This window comes from Rhamphochromis sp. 'chilingali' (genome assembly GCF_963969265.1).
Source record: "Rhamphochromis sp. 'chilingali' genome assembly, chromosome: 15".
NCBI classification, from domain to species: Eukaryota; Metazoa; Chordata; class Actinopteri; order Cichliformes; family Cichlidae; genus Rhamphochromis; species Rhamphochromis sp. 'chilingali'.
In genome coordinates, this window is record NC_137942.1 from 22,990,652 (window position 1) to 23,014,808 (window position 24,157).

General features: G+C 43.8%; 2 protein-coding genes across 10 annotated transcripts in view; one reads left to right on the forward strand and one right to left on the reverse strand.

Annotated features, from left to right (window-relative positions):
• The window catches only part of LOC308412131 (trinucleotide repeat-containing gene 6A protein-like), a 38,667-nt gene extending 20,355 nt beyond the window's left edge, over positions 1–18,312 (forward strand). For 2 of the 8 annotated variants that reach the window (XM_080906255.1, XM_080906261.1), the window contains 23 exons: positions 928–2,865; positions 2,976–3,174; positions 3,277–3,749; positions 3,860–3,991; positions 4,195–4,218; positions 4,933–5,076; positions 7,000–7,185; positions 7,329–7,489; positions 7,623–7,817; positions 8,700–8,867; positions 9,500–9,649; positions 10,451–10,570; positions 10,683–10,811; positions 10,956–11,030; positions 11,123–11,297; positions 11,531–11,665; positions 11,867–12,037; positions 12,122–12,262; positions 12,347–12,454; positions 12,575–12,802; positions 13,042–13,112; positions 13,232–13,371; positions 13,728–18,312. In XM_080906255.1, the coding sequence (XP_080762381.1) occupies positions 928–2,865; positions 2,976–3,174; positions 3,277–3,749; positions 3,860–3,991; positions 4,195–4,218; positions 4,933–5,076; positions 7,000–7,185; positions 7,329–7,489; positions 7,623–7,817; positions 8,700–8,867; positions 9,500–9,649; positions 10,451–10,570; positions 10,683–10,811; positions 10,956–11,030; positions 11,123–11,297; positions 11,531–11,665; positions 11,867–12,037; positions 12,122–12,262; positions 12,347–12,454; positions 12,575–12,802; positions 13,042–13,112; positions 13,232–13,371; positions 13,728–14,076 (5,612 nt within the window). In that variant the 3' untranslated portion in view covers positions 14,077–18,312. The remainder of the gene's footprint in view (positions 1–927; positions 2,866–2,975; positions 3,175–3,276; positions 3,750–3,859; positions 3,992–4,194; positions 4,219–4,932; positions 5,077–6,999; positions 7,186–7,328; positions 7,490–7,622; positions 7,818–8,699; positions 8,868–9,499; positions 9,650–10,450; positions 10,571–10,682; positions 10,812–10,955; positions 11,031–11,122; positions 11,298–11,530; positions 11,666–11,866; positions 12,038–12,121; positions 12,263–12,346; positions 12,455–12,574; positions 12,803–13,041; positions 13,113–13,231; positions 13,372–13,727) is intronic. The other 6 variants (XM_080906257.1, XM_080906256.1, XM_080906259.1 and 3 more) reach the window with 6 other exon arrangements.
• Positions 18,313–20,880: 2,568 nt separating this feature from the next.
• On the reverse strand, positions 20,881–23,730 carry LOC308412200 (acyl carrier protein, mitochondrial-like). 2 transcript variants are annotated; one of them, XM_080906369.1, is made up of 5 exons: positions 23,507–23,730; positions 22,611–22,730; positions 22,183–22,270; positions 21,245–21,358; positions 20,881–21,161 (listed from the first exon to the last, which is right to left on the reverse strand). In XM_080906369.1, exons 1-4 carry the CDS (start codon positions 23,675–23,677, stop codon positions 21,267–21,269), a joined length of 471 nt encoding a protein of 156 aa, XP_080762495.1. In that variant the 5' UTR covers positions 23,678–23,730; the 3' UTR covers positions 20,881–21,161; positions 21,245–21,266. The 2 variants fall into 2 exon arrangements, with proteins under 2 accessions (XP_080762495.1, XP_080762494.1); XM_080906368.1 differs by having other exon boundaries at positions 20,881–21,165; positions 23,507–23,729.
• Between the last annotated feature and the right edge of the window lie 427 nt (positions 23,731–24,157).

Genomic DNA, 24,157 nt, shown 5'->3' on the forward strand with positions numbered 1-24,157 from the left:
TCAAAGGGTGGAAAAGAAGACTTGGCAAGCAAATGCGATAAGCAGCGAGAGCTGGCAACCATTTTATGTGTGAGAGACTTTTAAGTTGGGACCAAGTGGGCAGCCGTTTGGTTAAAGAGACTCGCACGTTACCAGGTTAGGTTCAGGCATCTGGTGAAGAAACATGGCTAGAAAAGGGCAGCTGCTGTTTTAAATGAAGAATGTTGTAAGCTCTGATTCAGATTGTAAAACGGTGCCTTGTTGAGCCGATGCCGTAGCCTGGTACGTAGCCGTAGTCTGTGGTAGCCTGGTTGTGGCTGTCTAAATAAAATTTTCCTTTGATACTTCTTTGCACAGTAAAGTTACTTTCTGTTGCTTTTCCACTCACATCTGAGACTCAATGGGTGTTTGTACAGAAACCTGTATCGCATTGTTCTATGCAGTCTAATTTTAGAAACATGCCAGGTCTAATTTTATTTTTTTATTATATTTTGGGTGAGAAAAGGGTTTAAAAGTCTGAATAATTTAAGTTGCCACCACTTCATTTCCTTTGCCAACTGCTCCCCTCTTTCTTCCTCCATATTTCCTTTTTTCACACTTTGTTGCCGTCTCCCCTATTCCCTCCATCACTTCTCTCCTGCTGATGCTCATCCTCCACCTCACTGAATCCAAGTTTTATTGCTTTGGCACGCTTTTGGGTCCTGCTGTGGTTACAAAATGGTGGCAGCTGTGTCCAAGCTCAGCCCTGGCAGTGAGCACATCCAGAACAGTAGGGCAGCTGAAGCTTGGAGGGAAATTAAAATAAATAAAATATATATATATATAGGCAACTTTGAGGGATTTAATTATCCTCAGTTTTTTAAATTTGGTAAATGTTACTAATGTTGTGTTTTTAACTTTATTTTTTCCGTGTTCAAACAATATCTTCTGTTTCCAATCTCTCACCAGGTCTGGATCATCCTGGCTTGGATTCGCAGTATGAGCCTCCCCCCTGGTCGTCTGGCTCTCCCTGCAGCAGTGACGGCAACAGCAACTGGGGCAAAGCCCTAGTAGACGGAAGCACCGACACCCCCAATAACCCTTCTTCAACCAGCTCTTCCGTCTGGCCTCCCTCATCTTTTTCTTGCTCATCCTCTTCTTCCTCTTCTGGCTGTGGATCAGGATCAGACCCCGAGTCGGCATCAGAATGCATGGACGCAGACTCTAGTTCCTCAATCGGCTCAGAGAGGAATCTTGCTGCTACAACAGTGATGATGATGTCAGCAAATGCTTCTTCGTCATCTGCAACTTCTTCCCCCACCTCTTCTTTGGGGAATGCTGCCATGATGGTCAGCGTTTCAATGAACGGAGATGGCAATGGCAACAGTCATCAGGTGGTTGGCGCAGGTATGGAAACCATCAGCAGTGCAAATAATGGAAATAACATGTCTGAGCCCTCACAGTACTCCATGGCTGGGTCCAACAGTATTGGCAGCAATAACATGAGCAACCACAACAACAAGCTTGTCAATAACGGTGGTGTATGGGGCACCCCTTCAGGCAGCAATGTGATCCCCACTGGCGGAAGCACCCCCTGCATCAATGGAGGGTTAAACCCAAACACTTTAAACCCAAATGCCAACCATGGTGCCTGGCCACAAAATTCAATCCCAAATCCAGCATCCCAGGGCCAACGGCCTCCACAGGCTCAGGGGATAGGTTCCAAACTAGGTATGGCTCCCCAGCAGGCCCCCTTGCTGGGCTGGGGCGGCATGGCAGCTCCAGACAACAGCAGTATGATGCAAGACACCGAGGTGAATAATGGTACATTAAGCAGCAACAGTGGAAATGGTGGCCTAAAGCCTACCAACCTTAACACTGAATCCAATGGACCAAATAACACTATCACAATGAATACTACTACTACTACTACTAATGCCACAATGACCTCTAGTCCACCAAACTCTACCGCCTCACCCCAACTCAGCGGGGATTGTTCTTGGGGTTCCATTGGAGGAGGGACCGGGGGTCCGCTGGCCAATGGAAACCCCTCGTCAGCACCCCAGCACCCCCAAGGAGAACTGGGGGGCAGTGGGGCATTCGGTACGCCTTGGGGCGCAGCTACCTACCCTGTAGACAAGGGCCCCCCAAATGCAGACACTGTGAACCCCCAAATCCCCTCTACTGCTGCTTATAAGAGTAATAATAACCACAATAACACTGGGGCCCCACGCTGGGACCAGGGGTCCTCCAACACCCCAAACCAGCCTCAGAGCAACTTGTCCTGTGGCATTGGCTCAAATCAAATCCTTGGCTCTACAGGCCAAACAGCAGGAAATGGAAACCAAACGACGATGGGGCCCCCAGCAGCAATACCTCGCCCCTGGGGGAGCAGTGCGTCCTTGTCCTCATCGTCGTCTTCCACAACGCCTAGTAACAACCCTTCAGATGCTGGAAGTCACAAAGGAAGCTCTTCTAACAATGGCTGGAAAAGCCTGGAGGATGACGCCATGGGAATGGGAGGAGCAGTGGGAGGCAGTGGAAGCCATGGCTTGGGGAGTGTCACAGGAGGCTGGGGTCGCTCTGGGGGAAGCGAGGGAAGCGGTGAGAGCTCCGGAGGCCGTTCTAGCTCAGACAGAGAGAGCATCCAGACAAAGGGGGGAAGGAGCAGAAAAAGTCCCAATCCTGCATCAGTACTATCACTTCTGGTCCGGGCTGAAGTGGACCCGAGGGTCCTGTCCAACACTGGATGGGGACAGACGCCCATACGGCAGAACACTGCCTGGGATGTCAATTCTCCAAATAACAATCAGAACCAGGGCACCAGGGGAGATGAAAGAAAGCTTAGCAGTGGAAGCTCCGGCTGGGGCAAAACGACACCGGCAGCTCCCTCCCAGACATCTGGAGGTAATTTGCATGAATTTTTAAAATAAAAATAAATAAATAAATAAATCTTATTAAGAATAAAATTAGATAATACAAGGACAGAAAGTGATGCATCTTTCCTGTATTTGCAGGCTGGGGTGGTGGGCCAGGCAGCTCAGGCATAGATACAGGAAGTTCTGGCAGGGGAGAGCAGAAACCAACTTCTGGCTGGGACAGCAAAAGCCCACTGAATGGAGGAGCTGGGCATAGCGGCTGGGATGATGGAGCCAGCTGCAAGGGTAATAACAGCAGCAGCAACACCTGGAGCAACAACATTAACAAAGATGACAGGTAATTGATCAAATTAAATAAATATACAAGAAAGAGAGCGAGGGAGCTTCAAAGCTTGGCATATTTTTAAAGGCTTCAGGTAAACCCATGTTTTTGTTTTAGATCCAGTACCTGGAGTAATACCTCCAAACCACAGCAGGGCTGGGGTTCCAGCAGTGCAAATGTAAGTGACACCTGGGGTGCCAGTGGAGAAACCACCAGACCAAGCTCCAACAGCCACTGGGGAGAGCCCCAAAAAGGCGCAGGCTCAGTAGGTTGGGATAGCGACAGTGACCGGTCTGGTTCTGGATGTTGGAGCGAGCCGAGCCGTACCAACACCAGCAGCAGTAACACCTGGGTGGGGAGCGGTGGATCAAATACTCCAGACGTGAGCACTCCAAATCCAGGCTCCACCTGGGGAGAGCCAGTCCTCAAACCCAAACCTCAGAGTACCACTCAGGGCTGGGCTGAGCCATCGAAGAACAACACTGGAGCCCAGAACTGGGGTGAGCCCAATCCTAAGCCCTCTAACGAGTGGGGAAAAGGTCCTGAATCCAACATGTCCAGAGGCAGTCAAGGTCAAAACAAGCCCACAGGTAGTTATCGCATCTAATGCTAACTTTGGAAGAGACTTGACGCTGTTTAGAAAAGACTTTTCAGTGGGAGGACCAGAAGTTGATTACTCACTCATTTATTCGTATCACAGGCTGGCTGGGAGGCCCCATGCCCACAGTAGGTCAGAAGGAGGAAGTGTCGACTGGGTGGGAAGAGCCTTCTCCAGAGTCCATCCGCCGAAAAATGGAGATCGATGATGGAACTGCAGCTTGGGGAGACCCAGGTAGACACTCACTTTACAGCAAGTTTGCCCAACCCGCTGGGTTCAAGGCTATAATTGATGACTAATTACTTTTGATTTTTAGATTTATATTTCACCTTTTAAAAGTGTTTAACTTCTCTTGTTTGTGATCAGTCTTTTCATCAAACCTCACATCTAACTGTAGTTTTTCTGTTTTTGACACTATCCTAACCTGGACCTAAAAGCTCAAGTAAAAACACAAAATCCAAGTAAGAAAGTTGTTTGTTTGTTTTTTACTGTAATAACCATAAGCATGTTTATCTGTTTTTATGACTTGAAATTCAAATATAAACAGTAAATTTCAACAACTTGTGTACAAATTTTGCAAATAACAAAATTCAATGCAACTATTTGCATTAAATTGCAGGCAGTGTCTCAGGCATTTGTTGTTGTGTACAACTATTTACAAAACAACCAGGTGTCAAAAAAACATGCCACACAAGTTATTTGTGCCACTCCAAAAGAAACATTTCCCATCCAGTTCCAGGGTGTGTCTTATCTTCAATCTGCCTTTGGTGGCTTTTTGGCAAGCATCTGTGACATTTAGTAGTCGCCTCATTGTTTTGACGCACAACAAAATCAAACAAGTACACTACACACCAAGCACAGAACATGCACACTAACTGTACACTCCAAACACTCAAAATGTCACAAATCTCACATTTCAACACTCGAAATCGATATGGCTCTTTTGCTCCCACACCTTTCTCTTCTTCCTAAACAACTAAATGCCATGTTGTTGCCATGGGAATTATTTGCCGCAAGTCTGGTTTTACTTGGTCTGTCAGCACAATTTAAACTGATTTATAGTTTCAAGTCTGCACTTTTGACACAAGTTGAAACGGAGACTTTAGCTTTGTTTCCACTTAAAAAAATAAAATAATAAATTCAGCTGATAAAATTGTATTTATTTTCCCTCCTAGGCAAATACAGCGGTGGGTCTGTCAACATGTGGAACAGGACTGGTCAACCAGACCAGGAAGCTGTGGGCCCCTCCCCTCAGCACCAGTCCCACCCAACCCACATGTCAATGCAGCATGTTAACCAGGACAAAAGCTCCGGTTCTGGTAGGTTGGATAATGTTTGCACACCATATGAATACTCACGCACAGTTGTGGCTTTTACATTCCTGACTGTGAGAACAGGAAAGGACTGTGCATAGAAGAATGCATGCACGTGCCCAGACAACATTAAAACAGGTTGAAACATCGGTACACCACAGACTCGCACTTTTTCATTGTGTCGTCTATTCACACAAAAATGTGGTTTGCCAGGTTACAGCATATATTATTAATCACATATTCCACTTTATTTTAGCCAGAGTGGAAACTTATCATCAAAATGTGCAAATTCTTGCACAGATTGTCTTTGAGTTTTTAAAAAAATATATTAATGTGATTTAACACCTACGTCAGGAGCCTGGGGCAGTATTTAAAATGGTAGAAGTGCAAACCTCGTCATGGAGTCTGTAAGAGAGGAACAAGGCTAACCCAGACTCTCATTAAGATGGATAGAAGAAGTCCTAAAAGGGTTGAGAAAGTGCAAGCAAAGCCAGTGTAAATACACGCGCTCACAAATATATACAAAGGCATACACCAATTTACACAGAAGCATGGCTGGAGACCAAACACGTACAGTCATTCCCTCCCATTTTCCCTACAGTGTTGTCTGTGTTGAAGGCTTTTTGAAAAGCCAGTTGAGTCATCCCTTTGGAATGCTAAGAGCATCGATTTTTCTCTTCTCTCATTCGCCTTTTTTTTCCCTTCCCTCCCCCCTCCTCCTCTTCTTGTTCACCCGCCAATTGTGCTTGCTATAGAAACGCAGGCTTTTGATGGGTTTCAGGAAAAGAGAGTTAGAGAGACCGTGAGTAGCACAGGAGATGGTCTGCTGACTTGGAAATAGGACAGGTTCCAATGTGAGATGGGAAAACTAAAACGAGTAGGAGAGCTATTCTATGGAAGGGGCCGGAGGAGGAGAAAAGGAGGGGGCTGTTTAGGGTTATTCAAGGTTTCTGGTTTAGTGAGCTAACTGGAGGCGCTAAGTGGATGTCTGGAAAGGGTGGGACCCTCTCCCTAGCTACTGCATTGAGAAAATTAATTTATGGGTCTTGATTCATCTTAATTTCAGTTATTACCTAGTGAAGTAAAAAGTCTGGGTCACTTAAAGGAAATGATCAATAAATGTAGCTAAATTAGACTTTCATGGTGTTGCAAAATGTACGTGTAATCAAACAAAAACAGATGCTCAGGCTTATTCATACACACTTGCAAACACACACTGGTTAAAATTTCCTCTGAGTCCTTGTATCAGCTGATGCACTCAAGTGGACAGGGATGGAGTGATAGATTGGGGGTTATTGATTGGCAGTTTGTGTGTATTTGTGTGATGTGCTTGTTTGTGGCTACATGTATCTACCTGTTTGTGTCAGTCTGTCAGTGTATACGTGCATATGTGATGAACAAGCCAAGTCAGATGCAGGACATCAGTGCCAGAGGCCACCCCATGATCTGTCCTATTTTTACAGGGAGGTATCCCTGGCATCTCCCCAAACGTCTCCTGTGCAGGGAGAAAGTAACGGGCCTGGGTGGTCGGCTGTAACAAGAGCCTTTTGAACTCATACGTGCCCTTTCTTGAGCATGCATTCTGTTACATTTCAAAGGGTATAATGTCCTGCAATGACACGTGCATATCCACAAGCGTGGAAGAAAAACACTGCTTACATAAGTGAGTGGATATAGGGTTCCCCAGGGAGTGTTGCTCTAAGCTCTGGTCTCCAGTTTCAGCTAAGTGGGGAGAAATCTATATGAATTGCAACATTATCGTACATTTGGAAAACAGGTTGGGTCTTGCCACCTTTAATGTGATGCAGCCCACTTTCCCACTGGCCTAACATTGGAATTGTACAAATGTTAAATAGTGTTTAAGTACATCAAGTAGATTGAACCACAGAAACTGTACCCTCATAGTGATCATCTCATTTGTTCCTTCAGGTTGGGGTGAGCCATACCCCCAACAGAAGGAATCCGCATCATGGGGGGAGCCTAGTGCTGCTCCGCCTGTGACTGTGGACAACGGGACGTCTGCCTGGGGAAAGCCCAATGACAAGAGCTACAGTTGGGGTGACGGCAGGGATAGCAGGGAGTCTGGGTCAGGATGGGGCAGTCAGCATAAGTCTGGTATGTGCACAAAGCAAACCCTACAAACATCTGATTGCAACATCTGTAGATAATAAGCAGTCTGGTGTGACTAAAGTGTGGTAGAAAAGAGGTGAATTTACTTGCTAGTAATCTATTTCTACATCTCCCTCCCTTCATGATAGCTCCAGGTCCCAAGCGCATGGACACATGGTGTAGTGACGAGATGGGAAATAGCTGGGACCAGGAAGAGGAAGTGGAGATCGGCATGTGGAGCAACAATCAACAGGACAGCAGATCCCATGACCAAGTCACCTGGAACTACAAGCATAAAAGCTCTACTAAGGTACATTTATCTCATCTTTGCACTTTTTTCTATTTGAAATGAGGCCATTTAATAAAGGGATGGAGTCTTCTTTATTTATTAGAAGTTTTTAAAGCCGTCCTAACAGTGCTCCCCTCTGTCCACTCTGTTTCAGATGAACAAACCAGTCAACAAACAGGATGATCCCTGGATGAAACCCTTCATCGGCCAGTTCAGCAGCATGAACTTCTCTGTAAATATTATTAATCATTCAGTTAAATATTCCCTGTGTTTGTGTCCCTCTAGCACACACGGAGCTATTGATAACTTTCTTAATGAAAGTAGTGTTTCGGAAGCAAAAACAGAAGCTGTAAGTACAGAGGAAAGCTTTCTATTCACTATGAGACACTCGTTAAGTTAGTTTTCCACCAGATGACTAGGGCTGTGCGATATGACCAAAATCTCATATCCCGATATAAGAATTCTATCGTCCCGATAACGATATAAATCACAAAAATGTAACATTTTCTGTAAATTCTGTGAATCTCGGGCAGCTCGACTTGCGGGAAGTGTTTCCAGCTGGGCGTCATGTAGCTGGAGTCGAGTGTTTTAACCGATGCATGAAACTATACATTTTTAGACATAAGTTGTAAAGGCCGCTGTTTTCTTTGTGATTATTTATTACACAGCCTGTTCTAACGTTTGAGTTTAAGGTTTATTTTTTAGCACCTGGCGGCTCTTTTTTAATTCTCATCCATAAATAATCTGCTCTTTCACATGATTCAGTTTATTTTGAAAAGTCTCAACAGGATCTTGAGCTTTATTGTGAAAGATTTATGTGGAACATAAACAAGCGGACACGCGATGCTGTTACCGTTGTTGTTGCTAACCACAACGCATAAAAACAGGCGCTTGTCCGTCCGTAGTGTGGTTATATAAAATACAGAGAAAGAGAGAACTTAAATGAATAGAGCCACTACAGTGACCATCAAAACGATGAAAAAATATTGCTGTAAACAGTTTATTTTGCGACACCACAAAACAAACGATAGCGTAAAATGAAACAATAGACGCTTTTATATCGTCATCCGATATATATCGTTACATCGAACAGCCCTACAGATGACTCATGTCTACGTTAAAGCATGCTGAAGTGTTTGGTTTTTCAAATGTAATAAGCCCTGATTCAAAGAATGCAAGATTTATGCTGTTCCGTCTCCGTAATCACATTTTCTTGGCTTCGTTCTTGCAGAGGGACTCCCCTGATGACTCCATTAAGACTGGAGCAGGGATGGTGCAGGACAAGCGTATGGACATGGGCAGTATTGGGGACTTCAATGGAGTTATGGGGAAGAATTCTGGGTCTCGGCACCACCTCCACAAGGACTCCACCATGGATCGCAGTTCTTACTATGACAAGGTATGGAGAAGCATGAGCGGAGTTACATGTACAAGGTGTATTCTTTCCGGAGCTGTGCTGTATATGCAGGCTTGAGGTAAATAACTGATTCTCATAAAGGGCAATGTCTTAGTCTGCTGTTATGGTGGGGTAGGTGTAGAATGAAGTGTGCCTCTGGCTGTACAGTGCCTCACAGTGGGGGTTTTAATGCAGTGCAGCTTGCTGGTCTAAAACTAGTGTTTTATTTCACTCTTTCCTCATCATGTTGTATCATTATCACTAGAAGCAAGCACATGTCAGTACAAACTGTTCCGGCTCAGTTTGGCTTGCTGCGTTTCCTTTAGCACAGTGTGCTCCTTCTTATTAACTCTTATTTCATCCTGCTATCTCGTTTCTACCATCACGTCCTTATTTTTAGCTTCTCATTCTTCTCGTACCTCTTTTGCTCCCCACACTGTCCACTCCCTGCAATTATTTCCTTCATTTCCACACATTTGATTCTTTCCTCGACCTTCAACTTGTCTTTGGTTTTGAAAAAAAAAAATTAACTTTCTTCTTTTTCTTCCCTCTCTGTGCTTCTTTTGCTGCTGGTGTGCTTCCTGTCCCTGTGTGCTTACCGTCCATCTGCTGTGCACCTGGCCTTGCTTCTGCAGCTTTCACCCTCTGCTTACGATATCCCAGCTTCTGATGAACTCTCCTCCAATCAAAGCATGAGCCTTTCCCCCTCCAATTCTGCTCAGTCTGTCTCTTGTCTCAATTCTGGGCCGTCTGCTTCCCACTCTAGTTCTGGGGCTGCTGGGCAGGTGAGTGGAGAAGAATGAAGAGAGAGTTGTCTTGAGACGTTAGAAATTCCCTGTTTGATATGAAGATTTTTCACTTGATGCGAAGAAAGAATTAAATCAGTGATTTTTCCCCTGCTCACATGGGTAATACCAAAGCTTTGCCATTATTTTTAGGTAGGGGCAAGACTACTGGTGGCAGTCTTCCCTTTGAGCAGCAAAGAATACAAAGCTGTGTTTCCACCAGAAAAGTGTACACAGAGCACTGCTGGGGGGTTAATGATGCTCTGTTCTCCCGCAGTACTGCTTATGGTGTGGGACAGCTGTGTGATGAAGTCCTAACCTAAGACATCAGAGAGAGAGAGATGATTGGGGGGTGATCAAACTTTTTCAGGCAGTTATGGTTAAGAAAATGCCGACAGCAGGCTGCTTTATTAGTAACTTTAACGATATTAGCCTGTTTAGAAATTATGTTTATCCACAGCATGGGCTCTATTTATGCCTGGAATAATTCAACAACCGTGGTAATAGTGGTGGAGAATTCCCACTTTAACTCTGCTCCAGAGAAACTGATGTTGGCTCTGAGCCTCATCCATAAAAATAGCTCTCTTTTTGTAATGGTGTGCCCTCTAGTGGACGTCATGGGATATTCAAATGGTGGGGGAGGTTTTTTGTTTGTTTTCTTTCTTATGGCAAGTTTTGACTGCACACAAGCGTCTAACCTTGTGTGGTTCATTCTCATTGTTTGTCAGGGTTGTTTCTACACTGTTTTACATTTTTCTTCTTTGTTGTTTTGTCTCCCCCCCCCCCCCCCCCCCCGATTAGAATGTAAACCCAATGTTGGGCGGCAACACCGTAGCACAGGGCCGAGGTGGCCCCCAGTCCCAGCCCCCTCCTCAACCCAGTCTTCGTAATCAAGTGCCTCCACCCATCCTGCCCGCTCAGGTACCCCACATAAAAATAAAACGCACAAAAGGTCACACTCAGAGTGAGTTCTTGTCTCTGTTACTCCTGATTGTTTTCCAACACTCAGTCCCAAATTGTTGTTGTTGTTCAGGTTCCTTCATCCCTGTTGAAGTACCCGGGAGGCAATGGCGGTCTGAACCCTCTGTTTGGCCCTCAGCAGATGGCTGTTCTCAACCAGTTGTCACAGCTAAACCAGATCAACCAGATCAACCAATTACAGGTGAATACCGGCGGAAAAGAAGTGTATAGCTTTAGATTTTTATTTCTAGTTTTTACATGAAAACAACATGACAGAAATGGAGCCATAATTCCTAACTGTAACATTAACAACACGATGGGTTTACATTATTCTATTTCTCTGCAGCGTCTTCTCCTCCAGCAGCAACAGCAGAAGGTTCAAAGCCAGAGACCCATGCCTATGGGACGTCAGACTGAACAGGTGTGTGTCTGGGTGCTACTAAATTGCACTCGTTGTCCCAGTGGTCTTAGCTCCTTGGTTGCTTTCTCTAACCGTGCACCTTGTGTCCTTAGACACGTCCAATTGGTTCCTCTCCATCACCGATGCAGCCACCACGACACATGGACCCCTCGCTGCTGAAGCCGGCCGCGCCCCTCAAGCCGTACCTGGATAACTACATGTCCCACAGCACCCCTGAGATGCTGAAGGATGCTGCCACTCTTGGATCCTTCAGCAACTTCCCTTTAAGTAAGTCAACTGCTACTGCTGTTATTACAGATTAGGCACCCTAATCATAAACTAGTTTGACTGGGTGGAGAAGTGAGGTGATACTTTTTATTTGACACTTAAGACCTCAGATTTGTAAGAAGATGATCATGAGCAGGATAGATCTTGGGGATTACATTTTAGTTTTACCTTTTAAAATATGCAGAGAGTTCTTGATTATCTGTTGACATGTACTCTTCTGTCCTGTTTCTCAGACTTGAATTCTAACCTGAATGTACCCCTGGACATGGGTGTTGGTGGTGGTGGTGGAGTGAGCTATAAAGAGCCACCCCAGTCCAGACTGAAGAAACTTTGGGCTACCGACCCTCCGGAGCAGACCAGCAAACCTGGTACAGACAAAGCATTTAGTTTGTCACACTGCATGCTGTGGTATTGTTTGGCTTTCTGGGGGAGGTATCCATGAGGTGTTTACTATGTAAACAGTGAAAAAATATTGGTCTTTAAAGTGACTAAAGCATCCCCACACTTTTTCTCACTGCATACTTTAAACTCTGGCTTTAATGGTTTATATGTTTGTGTTTGTCCCACAGGTGCTATGTCGTCTGGGCTGCGTCTGGAGGACTCCTCCTTCTATGACTTAATTTCTCCTGGCCCCTCTCCCCTGAGTCCTCCCGGCCAATCAATGGGCTCGGTGGGCGATGGCTGGCCACCTCGTGCCAACTCCCCCCCGCCCCATGGAAACACTGTCACCTGGCCCCCAGGTACAGACGCCTTTAAATCCACCAGAATCCCCAAAGTGTTTGCGTTGAACCCTGCTGATGTCTGCCTGTGTTTTTTGTTCTCAGAGTTCCGGCCCGGGGAGCCTTGGAAAGGTTACCCCAACATTGACCCTGAGACTGACCCATATGTGACCCCCGGCAGTGTCATCAACAACCTCTCCATCAACACCGTCCGCGACACAGACCACCTCAGGGACAGGAACAACGGTAGGCCACGCACATGCCAGATCCCTCCCAATAACTGTAATGGTAGCACAGACCCACACTGACCCCTCCTGCTGATGTTTCCAGGGCCATCCTCATCACTGAACACCACGATGCCTTCTAACAGTGCCTGGTCATCCATTCGTGCCTCCAGCCACAGCGGTTCCCTCACCAGTACAGCACAAAGCACTTCAGGTGTGTAGTTTGGCTCTGCTTTAGTGAAGTTTAAATGTTTTCTTTACCTTATTTATTTATTTATTGTAAACTTGAAAATCTTTGTTAAACGGGTTTTGTTTTTCTGCTCTCGCCTTGCAGCCAGACCCAGTGAGTCAAAGTGGTCTCCCGGCAGCAGTGTGTCAAACTCCTCCCTAGCTCATGAGCTTTGGAAGGTCCCCCTGCCTCCCAAGGCGCTGTCTGTGGCGGCCCCCTCCAGACCACCGCCTGGCCTCACCAGCCAGAAGCCCAGCCCTGCCTCCTCTGGCTGGGATGGCTCTGCCCTGAGGCTGGGGGGCTGGAGCACCGCTGAGTCCAGATACACACCTGGTAAGAGAAGCACACCCTTTAACCTTAATTCCATGCTGCAAAATGAGCAGAACAGACTTTGGGGTTGTTGTTTTTTTTTGTTTGTTTTGTTTTCAAAAGATTTCAAGACTGTATAGAGAAGCTTGCGATAAATTTTAAAATGCACGGCTCCTCTCCTGTGCAGCCTCAACTTGACCACAAAACCAGCTTTAGCATCCTATCCCAGCTGATGATTGACTCTATGGTGTATGTATTGACAGGTTCCAGTTGGGGTGACAGCAGCAGCTCAGGGAGAACCCAGTGGCTCGTTCTGAAAAATCTCACACCTCAGGTAGTTGTACTTTCATTCTGTTAACGTTATCACAATCATTACTTCCATGTTTTTTCACATATTTTTCACCTCTTATCACTTCCCGTGTTTAACTCAACTTTTCTTTCCCCTTCTTCCAGATTGACGGCTCTACATTGAGGACTCTGTGTATGCAGCACGGCCCTCTGATCACATTCCACCTCAACCTGCCACATGGTAACGCTGTGGTATGCTACAGCTCCAAGGATGAGGCCGCTAAGGCCCAGAAGAGCCTGCACATGTAAGACCATCACACGCAAATATGGGCACTTCTTACTTTTATTTATTCAGCTTCTCTTAGAGCAGATGACCTTGAATAAAAACAGGCTGTTGATGCCAAATTAACTTGTCATAGACAGATTAATCACAGATTTGTTTGACACTCAGTCAGATGTCCCCTTTACAGATAACACATGCATTCTTCCAGGCATATACCCCCCCCCCCCCCCAAAAAAAAAAAAAAAAAAAAACTCCCAAAATTAAGTGGGGAATTGCAGTAGTGGACAGTTGGCTGTTTAAATGGATGGAAAAACAGCCATATGATGTTGTGTACAGACAAAAAGTCTCACTCTTGTCTAACCTGCTCTGTTTCTACAGGTGTGTTTTGGGGAACACTACTATTCTGGCTGAGTTTGCCAGCGAGGAGGAAATCAGCCGTTTCTTTGCACAAGGGCAGTCAATGGCCACTCCCTCCTCTGGCTGGCAGACCCTCGGCTCCTCTCAGAGCAGAATGGATCAGTCTCACCCCTTTCCAAGCCGCGCTTCTGAACCCAACCAGTGGAACAGCAGCGACCTTCACAGCTCCTCCCTCTGGGGTGGGCCCAACTATTCCAGTAGCCTGTGGGGGACTCCCAGTGGCACCGAGGCAGGGAGGATCAGCAGCCCTTCTCCAATCACCTCCTTCCTCCCAGTGGATCACCTGACAGGGGGCGGGGACTCCATGTGAGCTGCCCGCCAGTGAAACGGGCTCGGGGAAGGGTCAGTAGAGAATTATCAATAATCAGCAGAATAGAGACACAAATGTAGTTCTATAAATGCAATGGCACTAGTTGGACTCCTTCTCATTTACAAGATATTCAACAAAACGGGGTCTCCCCTGTGGAAAACAAGTTACGTTTCTCTCTCTGCACATATGTCCACTTTGTTTTAGCCCAAAAACATATCAGTCGGAATACTTGAATCATGCAGGCCAATTCTATAATGTGAACGGATGGATATTTGCCTCCAGGTAGTGCTCTTTCAGACCGAAAAAAAGCTTCAATCGAGCTCATTATTATTATATGTATTTTTTGTTTCTTTCGTCATGTTTATTTGAATTCCAATTCTTTTTAACATTTTATTTTTTTGTTTTACTTTTTTTTTTTTTTTTTGCATTTGTTTGCTGACAATGTTGGAGTATGAGCTTTTTTTAACTTTGCACTGAATGTGTTGTTTTTTTCTCAGTATAATCTGCAATATAGAGGGAGCAGCCAGTTTTTTCCAGTGTAGCTGTTTACTCATTGAGGTCCTTACTGTGTGTGTTTGTGAGAATTACTGTGTGTGTGCGCGCGAGCTGTGAATGAGTACGTGTGCGCTCCTCTCTGCCTTGGCACGCCTACCTTACTGCGTTGTCGTGGAGTTCAAGATCAACAGATAGTTAAAGAATTAAACCTGACTTAGGATGATTATCTGGTGATAGTTCAAGTGACATTAAAAGTATTGCACCAATTTTGTTTTAAAACTAAAGAAAGTTGAGCTCTGCAGTGCAAAGGACTGTAGCCGCAGCTGGGACTAGTAAGCCCCGCCCATCCTAATATAGGGAGGCGGGGCTATCTAGCAAGCCCCTCCCCCCCCTTTCTCATTAGCCCCCTGGCAGGCAGGTTTTAGTGGGGGGGAGGGGGGGGAACAGCACTTTCAGAATAGGCTTTCAATGTTTTGGAGGTGCCACACTGCAACCTCTTGTTTACAAGACTTGGGAGGCAGAAAGTGTGTTCATTCTTCATTTTAAAGAGAAGATGGAATAAAATTTTTAAAAAAAATGCACAAAAAAAATTTCAAAACGCTTTAAAAAAAAAAAAAGATAAAAATTTTTAAAAACAGAAAAAGTAAAAAAAAAACAAACAAAAACAACTCTTACTGAGGATGAAGACGATGCTTTGTAACTCTGGGAATTCGGATCAGTGTTTTTTGGCCATGGCGTTGGTTATTTTGAACTATTCCTCTTTTTGTCTGCTAAATAACCAGCAATGGTTCTCAGGAAATCAAGCCAGTTTTCCCCCCTTGTAGTTTGAATTAAAGAAAAAAACTACTACTCCTTGTAGGAAAGGAAAATACAACTTCTAGCACTGAAAACTATGTAAAGGTCTGTAAGTTTTCGTTTTTGTTCTCTCTCTCTCTCTGCCAAATAACTGCTTTAAGCTGGAGAAGCTCAACACACTGCTTTCAATATGCTGTCTTTTGAGGGAGGGAGGTGAGGTGTGCGGGGAGGGGGAGGTCGAGGACACTCCCGGCATTCCTTCTCCTCCTACTCTTCCTCCTCCTCCACTCCACTGATGTTTAAAAAAAAAAAAAAAAAATCAAGAGTGGGGATCATTTAATGCGTGAGCGCGTGACTGTGAGCGGGGAAATCGTCGTGTCTCGTCAGACTTATAAACCAAGAGAAAGGCGACTCTGTATCTATGCATACTGTAGCCTCTCGCATTCACATGGCCTACTGAGAGGCGTTTATTTTTTTTCTCCCTCTTCGACCATGTGTCACAATGTTTTAGCTGTTTAACAAACATTACTCGCTTTTCCTTTTTTTTTTTTTTTTTTTTTTTTTTAAATTTCTCTCATTGCCACAAATGGTGTTTTGAAAAAAAAAAAAATGGAACGAAGAGAAAAACAAAAATCAGAAAAAAAAACAAAACTCTCGTTTTGGTTGAAGAAAATATTTTAACAGTAAAAAAAGTCGTCCACATTTCATTGCCTTGATCCTAATTGTGTCCGAAGATGCAACAACAAGTCAAGTGGCTTCTACCTGTTTACAAAATGAATATGATTGTATTGTACTGTTTTATTTTCTTTCCTTTGGGGCAAAGGGGGGGAAGGTGGGGTACTCATCTGAAGTTCCTGACGTACGTGTGTGTGTGAGTGTGAGTGAATGTGAATTGTGGAGGTTTTGTGTGAGAACAGCGTGAATGTAAAATCCACCAGTGGCGTTTTTCTTCACAACAAGAGAATAACAGATTTATCTACCAGTGATTGTTTAGTTACTTTGATGCACAATTTGTTTGTTAGGGTCATGGGGGGGAGAGAAGTGTCAGAGGGGTGCATGAACGACGAGTCAGCATTAGCGAAGCCATGGACCTTAATTATCTTTTCTTCATCGTGTTTGTGCGTGTCGTCCCCCCCCCCCCAGTTCTCCTCTCTCATGTAGGTTTTTATTTCAGAAGTACTAGAAGCTTTAGGTTTTTATTTTTTAAGCTTAGCCCGTGAATATTTAACAACTTCAAAGCAAACGCAGTGAGACAGAACCTTGAGTATTAGCCAGACTTGACAGTGATGTGTGCCAGTATTGAACCGCTCTCTACCAAATAATTCAATCATACAAAAAAATTAGTTTACTTAATTCCAGATCTCTTTGCTTATAAATATATATAAATACATACTTACATATATCTCTTATTTGTATTTGTTGTCGTTGTGTTGAACAGTTGTTATCAAGTGGAACATCTGAGCTTTTTTTGTTGTTGTTGTTAGTTTTAGTCTGACACGTTGAACTGAGGAGACTTGGATTTTGCACTTGGGTGGATTCTAGAGGAAAAAGGCCGAAAGCAAAGCTGAGACAGATTTTTAGATTTTCAGGTCTCTCTGATGGAGAAGGTGCGCCTGTGAGTATTCGACAGGGTAGAGTGTGTGCGTGCGCACGCACGCGTGTGTGTGTGTGTGTGTGTGTACTGTGATTTGAGAAGATGGTGCTTTATTGGTCTCCCTTGGTTGGTGCACCTCCGGCTCTGAGCTGGGCCTGAATGTAGCTGAAACGGTTTGTAAAAGTATAAAAGACAGCGCAGCCTCAAACGTGCATGAGGGGCAACAAAAAAAATTTGTAAATTTTTTTTTTTTGAGAAATTGAGCAGCAGTCACTGTTGCCGTGGTGTCGCTTGACTGAAACGAGGCTAGGAGGGGACGGGACTCGCGATTGGCTGCTTCTTCCTGGCTTTTCAGGGATAAAGGGTTGCACTTTTGCCTCCTCGCTGGCTTATCCAGGATCAGCTCCTCCTCTCCAACTCCTAAGCTTAACTACAGGGAGAGGAGACTCATAACTGACAGGAGGTCTGAGGCGGGGGGGAGGGGAGGGTGGGCTCTCAACTGTCTATATTCCCTTACTGCTCAATGACATTACTTTACACTTTGTTCATTCTGATTTTTGGCAGCGCTGTCGTTCCTGGCGCTGATTTGAGAGCAGCTTTGTCCATCCTCAGTATCCTTTTTTCTTTTAACTATTACCGGGACAAAGGCTGACCCCAGATCAGCAGCTCAGGTGGCAGCATTGCTGTGCTGTTAGAGAAGGGACAAGCAACGTCTGGAAAACGCCTCTCAATAATGTCGTTACTGTTTTGGTTCCATAATCGTGTTTGTATCTACTGTCAGCCTGCGTGAGACTGTTTGTGTGTGTGTGAGTGAGTGAATACATCATCATGCCAAATCGAGGGAGGGAAGGAAAGGGATAAATCCTTTTTTGTTGTTGTTTGGTTGTAGTTGTGTACGTGTGCATACGTGTACTTAAAAAGCTGGACAATATTAAATGCTTGAAGATTATAAAAAATAAAAAATTTAAAAAGTCATTTGCAAAAGGATGATGTGAGGAAAACCTTTTTAGTAAAGTGAAAACCACCACAAGCAATGTACAATCCCCAGGGCTGCCAAGCAGCTTCCCGACAGGGCCAGACGAGGGGAAGGAAAGGAAAAGGAAGTAGCGGGCAGGAGGGAAGCTGGCTGGTGATACTCTACTACTTTTTAATGTTTAAGAAAAAAAAATAATGTGACTTTTTTGTGTTTCTCTTGACTTAAATATCCTGTGAGTAAATGCTATATTATATCATAACACACCTGACGGCTCCTACAGTCGATCAAAAAGCGCTAAGGCTTATTTTTTTGACAGGAAAAACAGAAAAAAACAAACAAAAAAAACAAACAAAAAAGAAAAAAGAAAAAATACAAAAACTGTGAGAATCTGCTGTCTTTTTTTTTTTGTCGTTTTACATTTAGTATGAACACATAAACAAACCCTGAAAAGCTTTAGTCTAACCAGCACAAAGATGTGGGCGGGTGGGGAGGGAAGGGTGGGTTTATCGGGGAAAGGGTGGGTGTCGCTCAGAGAGACTATGCAGTGGAGTGTTTGAACCCAGGCTTACATGTCCACCTTGGGTTTTTCTTCTTCTTTTTTTCCCCTGTCTTTAAATAAAACAAAAACAAAAAAAATTCCCAAAAAAATGAGTAAAAACCGCTGAAATGGGATTCCCACTAATATTCCTCAAACGTGTCGTGCCATCGTTAAATTGTACAGCTAGTACAGCTACTAATAATAACAATACAAACTGAAAAACCTTTATTACCTAGCAAACGGCGGGCCATTTGTAGCAGGAGGAGGACAGGTTAAGATTTGCAAAAGTCCATTTTTGTCGATTTTTCTCGCAGCTCGAGCGAGGCCGGTGAAACTGCAAATTTTACACGACTACAGTGCTTTTTTTCTTTTTATAGAGATTCTATCAATCCAGTGTGTAGTTGGATCACCTGTAAACCTATTATGCACATCGCTTTGGGAGACTGTTGAAACTATATATAAAATATATATATGAGAATATAATCGTACAGTGTCTATAATCAACGAGAGGGGCGTCTTCCTCTCTTGCAAACAAAAACAGGAAGTACCTTTTTATTTTCAAATGTCTTCCTCGGGTCATCAAAGGATTTTATCTTTAAACTTCGGTGGAATCTGCACTTTTTGAAGGACAATCTTTATTTGTATGGGTATAAAAATTGACAAAATAAACGAAGTCGCCTGATATTAATGGTATAAAAAACCAACTCCAGTGTGCTCTAATAATGAATGTCTCCTCTGATGCTGTCTACTTGTTTGGTTTCATTTTAATCCTTTTATTCTCCTTCCTTTTGTTGCTTGGTTTGTTCTGTATTTTTTTCCTCTTTATTTCTTTCTGGATTTTACTGCTCTTAAGAGAATCTGTACTAAGGTGTAGAGTAGTGAGTAGTAGGTCTTCTGTTGGCTGTACTCGTATACTGAATTACTGTTTGTAACCCGCTGGCTTCTGCAGCCAGCATACAAAGCTGTATAACTTGGGTACAACCCTCAATAAAAGACTAATACACAGCGGCCGCCTCCCAGAGTCTTTATTTCTCTCCGTGTGACTGAAAACTTCTGCTTCGTGCTCCCAACAGCATCTCTGGCTTCAGAAGACGCAGGCATGCTGCTGTAAATGAGGGAGCAGCTGAAAGTAGCTGCTGCTTTTGTTTGCTTGGACAATCTCTCAAGACAAGGTGATGTTTCCTGTGACATCAGGATTTTAAAGCCCTCTGAATGCTTTGGTTACTCAAAGAAAAGCTTTTAATTTGGTCTGGTTTATAGAAATCTGTCTTAAATTGAAAGAACTCAGTTTCGGTAAACTCCCACGCTGGGTTTGCTAATTTTATTATTGTGTAAATGTGTTAGTTGTGAGTTTATTTTTGACCCTTTAAACCAAAGTATCATATTTTATACGCAAGTTTTTGAGACTTCTACATTTATTTTTTTCCCTTTAAAAAAAAAAAGTTGCACCACAAAAACATACCTGATGTAACAAATATGATAAAATTGCATATTTTTTTTACTTCATATTTTATTAATTTTTCATCGGGAGGTTCACAAAGCACACAATAGAATTTTCTCGCAATTATTTAATTGGCCAGGTTTTAAAGGGTTACATTTTATTTTTTTTGTAAAGGTGCATTTAGGTCGGGTACTGAAATAAAAACACTTCAGTCCCAGCTGTGTGAACATCCTGCAACAATGGCACCTCATTCTTCATGTGTGGACACAAGATTAAAACTCAAGAACTGTCTTTATTGTAGTTTTGTCCTCATCTTACGAGGTAAAGAGTGAGGGAACATGAAGCTTACCTTTAAATCAGTGCACTAACAGGGTTATTGCATAGAACAGGGGTCTCCAACTCCAGTCCTCAACAGCTACTGTCCTGCAGTTTTTAAATGCATCCGTACTCCAATGCAGCTGAATCAAATGGTTGATTAACATTTTCAGCATGTCATCGGGTTTGATAACAAGCCAGTTATTTTATTCAGGTGTGCAGACAGTAGCTCTCGAGGACTGGAGTTGGAGACCCCTGGCCTGGAGAAAACAGATTTATCTGAGCTGCTGGTGGATGGAGCTGAAGTTAATCTTCTGGTTCTGCAGATGAAAGCTCTTTGTATGTTTAAAGTATTTACTGATTAATGATGTGGAGCTAGTTTAGCTTTATATACAGTCTAGAAACCACAGGCTTATATGCTTAAGCTGTATTTTTGGGAGCTTTTTTCCTTTGACAGGTCAGTAGTGGATGCAGGTGGTGTGTGAACCTCCCAGCATCAAGCTTCGGTCTACCTCCAACCCAAAGTAGATGAGAAATGAAAATAGATGGATAGTTATAGCAAATCCCAGCCAGTGGAAACAAACTAAAAGAAGTGCAGCTGAATCTGGGTCCTTTTTACTGGACCCAAAGCGGAGTAACAGCAGACACGAAAGTGTACAATGTGTCTTTATTGATCTATTAATGACAAATTGTACATGGGACCACAGGGCGGAGCTGAAATGAGAACAAAGCAAACCAGTGATATAATCTTGTTTAATATTAATTTTTTTTTTTTTATCTCCAAGCTCTCCTGAACATGTTCATTTAAATACAGTCAAACACGAGACAGCTGAAGCCAACGTCGCCATAATGGACACAAGAGTTGAAGTAGGAAACTGTTTGGTGCTCATCTGCTTCACGAGAACTTCCTGTTGGGTGGGTGGAGGTGACCCTATCTGGGCACAAAGGAATATAAATTGAGCACCGACACAACGTGTGACCAAAGACAGAAAACGGGGCCTGATGGTGACTTGCCTCTGGTGTGCTACAGAGCATATTACTCATAAACGTCTTTCTTGTCTGCGATGTACTGTACGATCTCCTCAGGAGTCATCAACTTCTCTGCTTCTGCATCTGGGATCTCAAAGCCTGCGGCACAAACAAGTTACTGGTTACGGCGTGTGCTAAAGAAGCCATGTGACATGCATCGATAATGCTGGACGAATAAGCAGCTTTCTGCACAGATGGTCACAAACATCTCGCTGGTACTACGTCCTCAACTGTAGGTCACACATATTAAAAGCTGTTAGTCTATTATCTTCACTGATCAAAATAAGAAAAAGTCCTCTGATTCTGATTTAATTCTTCTCTCTCAAAGCACTAACAGCACGCCTCATTCACACGCCAACAAACACACTGAAGTTTCGGGTTCAGTATCGTGCCCAAAGATGCTTCGGATCAAACCACCAACCTACTAATTAGCAGAATGCCTGCTCCATCTCCTGATCCACAGCCACCCCTGTTTAAAATTTACCTCCCAAACAGATTATATAAATCAGCTGAATTATTACAAGTCAAAAAGTAAAAAGCAACAAACTGCAACCTTCATTAACCTTCTCAATCAATTTTCAAGATAAATCCAATAAATACTGTAGAATGAGGTGTACTACAGTGTTTCTACCACAGGATATAATCGGAGCATATCCTGCTTTATGTGGGACGTCCACACAGAGTGTCGCATTTACCCTCTGAAGACAAACTTGACAGCACTTTGACACTGCAGACGCTCAACAGGCAGGAAGACTGCAAGACTGATGTTTCATATCCACATACTCCCACTGTGGCTGTACAACAGCAGTCACAATCTGCACTTTAGGCATCGTAGGAGTCAGAAACATCTCTTTTGCTGACTTAATGCCTAAAGCCACAGTTTGGAATAGTTTCCTATGCAGTATAAAGAGGTTTGCTCTCACCAAACTCATCTTCCATGGCCATGATGATCTCCACCTGGTCCAAGCTGTCCAAACCCAAATCTTTCATGAAGTGAGAGCTCGTCTGCAGCTGTGGAACAGAAACCAACCCGAGCGTTAGAAATCCAAGCTTACTTATACAGAAACTTACAAACACTACAGGCATTTCAGGGTGCTTTAAAATAAAAACAAAACCAAATCTACATGAGGAATGATAGTATTAATTTTAGATTGTTTTTCCAAGTTAAAAATCTAATTGTTATTAAATTCAATACATTAAAATCAGTAAACTTTTCAAAAACAATTTCCATGAGCCATTCTGGACAGGGATGAGTCACGATTGCCTAATTTCACCTCACAGATGCCTGCGAATGTATTCTATTCATACATGTTTCAGCTAGAATTCACTGAAGGTCTCTTGTTGTTCTCACCTTCTCTGGGTTGATCTTGTCGTAGAGCTTGAGTACATACATGACTCGTTCTTTGATGGTTTCTAGAGTGAGGGGGGGCAGGTCTCCGTACTGTCGGCACAGCACACCCACCGAGGGGATCTAAGGAAGAAGAAGAAGGAAGAGTTTTAGTGCAGAAGGGAGTGGGGGGTTGTGATCATGCAGCCTGTACATTAGCTTGCCTTAAGTGAGTGTGTATTACATACAGTGTGAAAAGATGCAATATCTTCCAGTACACTGCAACAGTACAGATGTAAAGGCTGGAAAAGGTTTATCCAAGTTTCAAAATAAAACTTAAATCTTACGGAACTTTGACCAAGAAGAAATCTGTGCTGGTCCTGAAGCTTTTAATGTGTGGCTGATTTTATTATCTCGTCTGTAATTACTGCGTTATGGTTTCATTTGACTAAATTTGCAATTAAACGCATTTATCAGCGCATTAGTGTTCACTTACAACTCTGCACACAGCTCGCTAAAACACCTGTAACATTTTTTCTGTTATACAAACACACTTATCGTAATACACAATAACATCCGCACTACAACAGTCTTTTACCTTTCTGCACATTAGTACCCGATGTTTAGCCAGAATCAGCCGTGCAATGCCAAGATAAAGAATGAAGTCTGTCAATGAAATCACCGACTTTGCTAACTAGCTAGCTAACCAACAGGGCAAACATGGCTGTCCCGTTTTTAAAATCAAACGCCTCCGTGTTTCGTGTTTCTCTGCCACAACAACACAGAGTCGTTCAAAGCGAAATAAGCTGCTCGTGTGACACCGTGAACTCTCAGCGGGCTAGGCTGGCTCCGCAGGTCTGAAAGACATCGGTAGGTCACAGCGGCTAGGCCGCGATGGTTCAATGTTACCGGAGACTCACCCGGCTCTGGACGAGCCACCGCGTCCTCCGGCTGTCTGCTGCGAAGGAGAGAGGTCGGTGGACGGCCACCGCCTGGACTGCAGTGACTCTTAATGCGAGGTTACTGGAGCAAAGCCTCAACGAGGGCCGAGCAAAGGAGCGGACACACTGCTGCAGGACACGAGCCGCCATGACGGAAAGCAGTTACTGAAAGCTGCCAGCGTGCGAGGCGAAGAAGAAGAAAAGCGGGTCAAGGGCTCCGTGTTGCGCATGCGCACAGTGCAAACCTTGTGTTTATTTCTAATTTGTCGCTTTATCTGCGCTTTTTTAAAACTGTTTAAACATTTCTCACCACGAGCACATGGGCATTGAGAAACTGCCAATGACTTTGATTTAACTGGAAAGTAAAAATGAACTTTCACATTCATAAAACAAGACGTTGATTGTGCATATGAAACAAAAACAAGTATAGAAGATGTTGCTTTCAGCTCTTTAGGTGTACAATAAGAGCTCCTGTTAAAATGAAGTTATAAAGTCTACACAAATTAGACAATAAAAATGGACAAAGACAAACTTTTATTCTCAGTTTCTCTGGATTAAGCTGTGTTTTTCCCTTTTTCTCTGCCTCCTCTGGTAGCTTTGACTGCTTGATTGCTAGATCCAGGTAGCAGT

Bases quoted from the DNA above. Each gene is read 5' to 3' on its own strand.
- LOC308412200 (XM_080906369.1), bottom strand. From the start codon at position 23,677: ATGGCGGCTCGTGTCCTGCAGCAGTGTGTCCGCTCCTTTGCTCGGCCC. The intron at 22,271-22,610 runs GTGAGAACAACA...TCTGTTCCACAG, and splicing joins ACAAGATCAACCCAGAGAAG to CTGCAGACGAGCTCTCACTT. The intron at 21,359-22,182 runs GTGAGAGCAAAC...TTTGTGCCGCAG, and splicing joins GGCCATGGAAGATGAGTTTG to GCTTTGAGATCCCAGATGCA.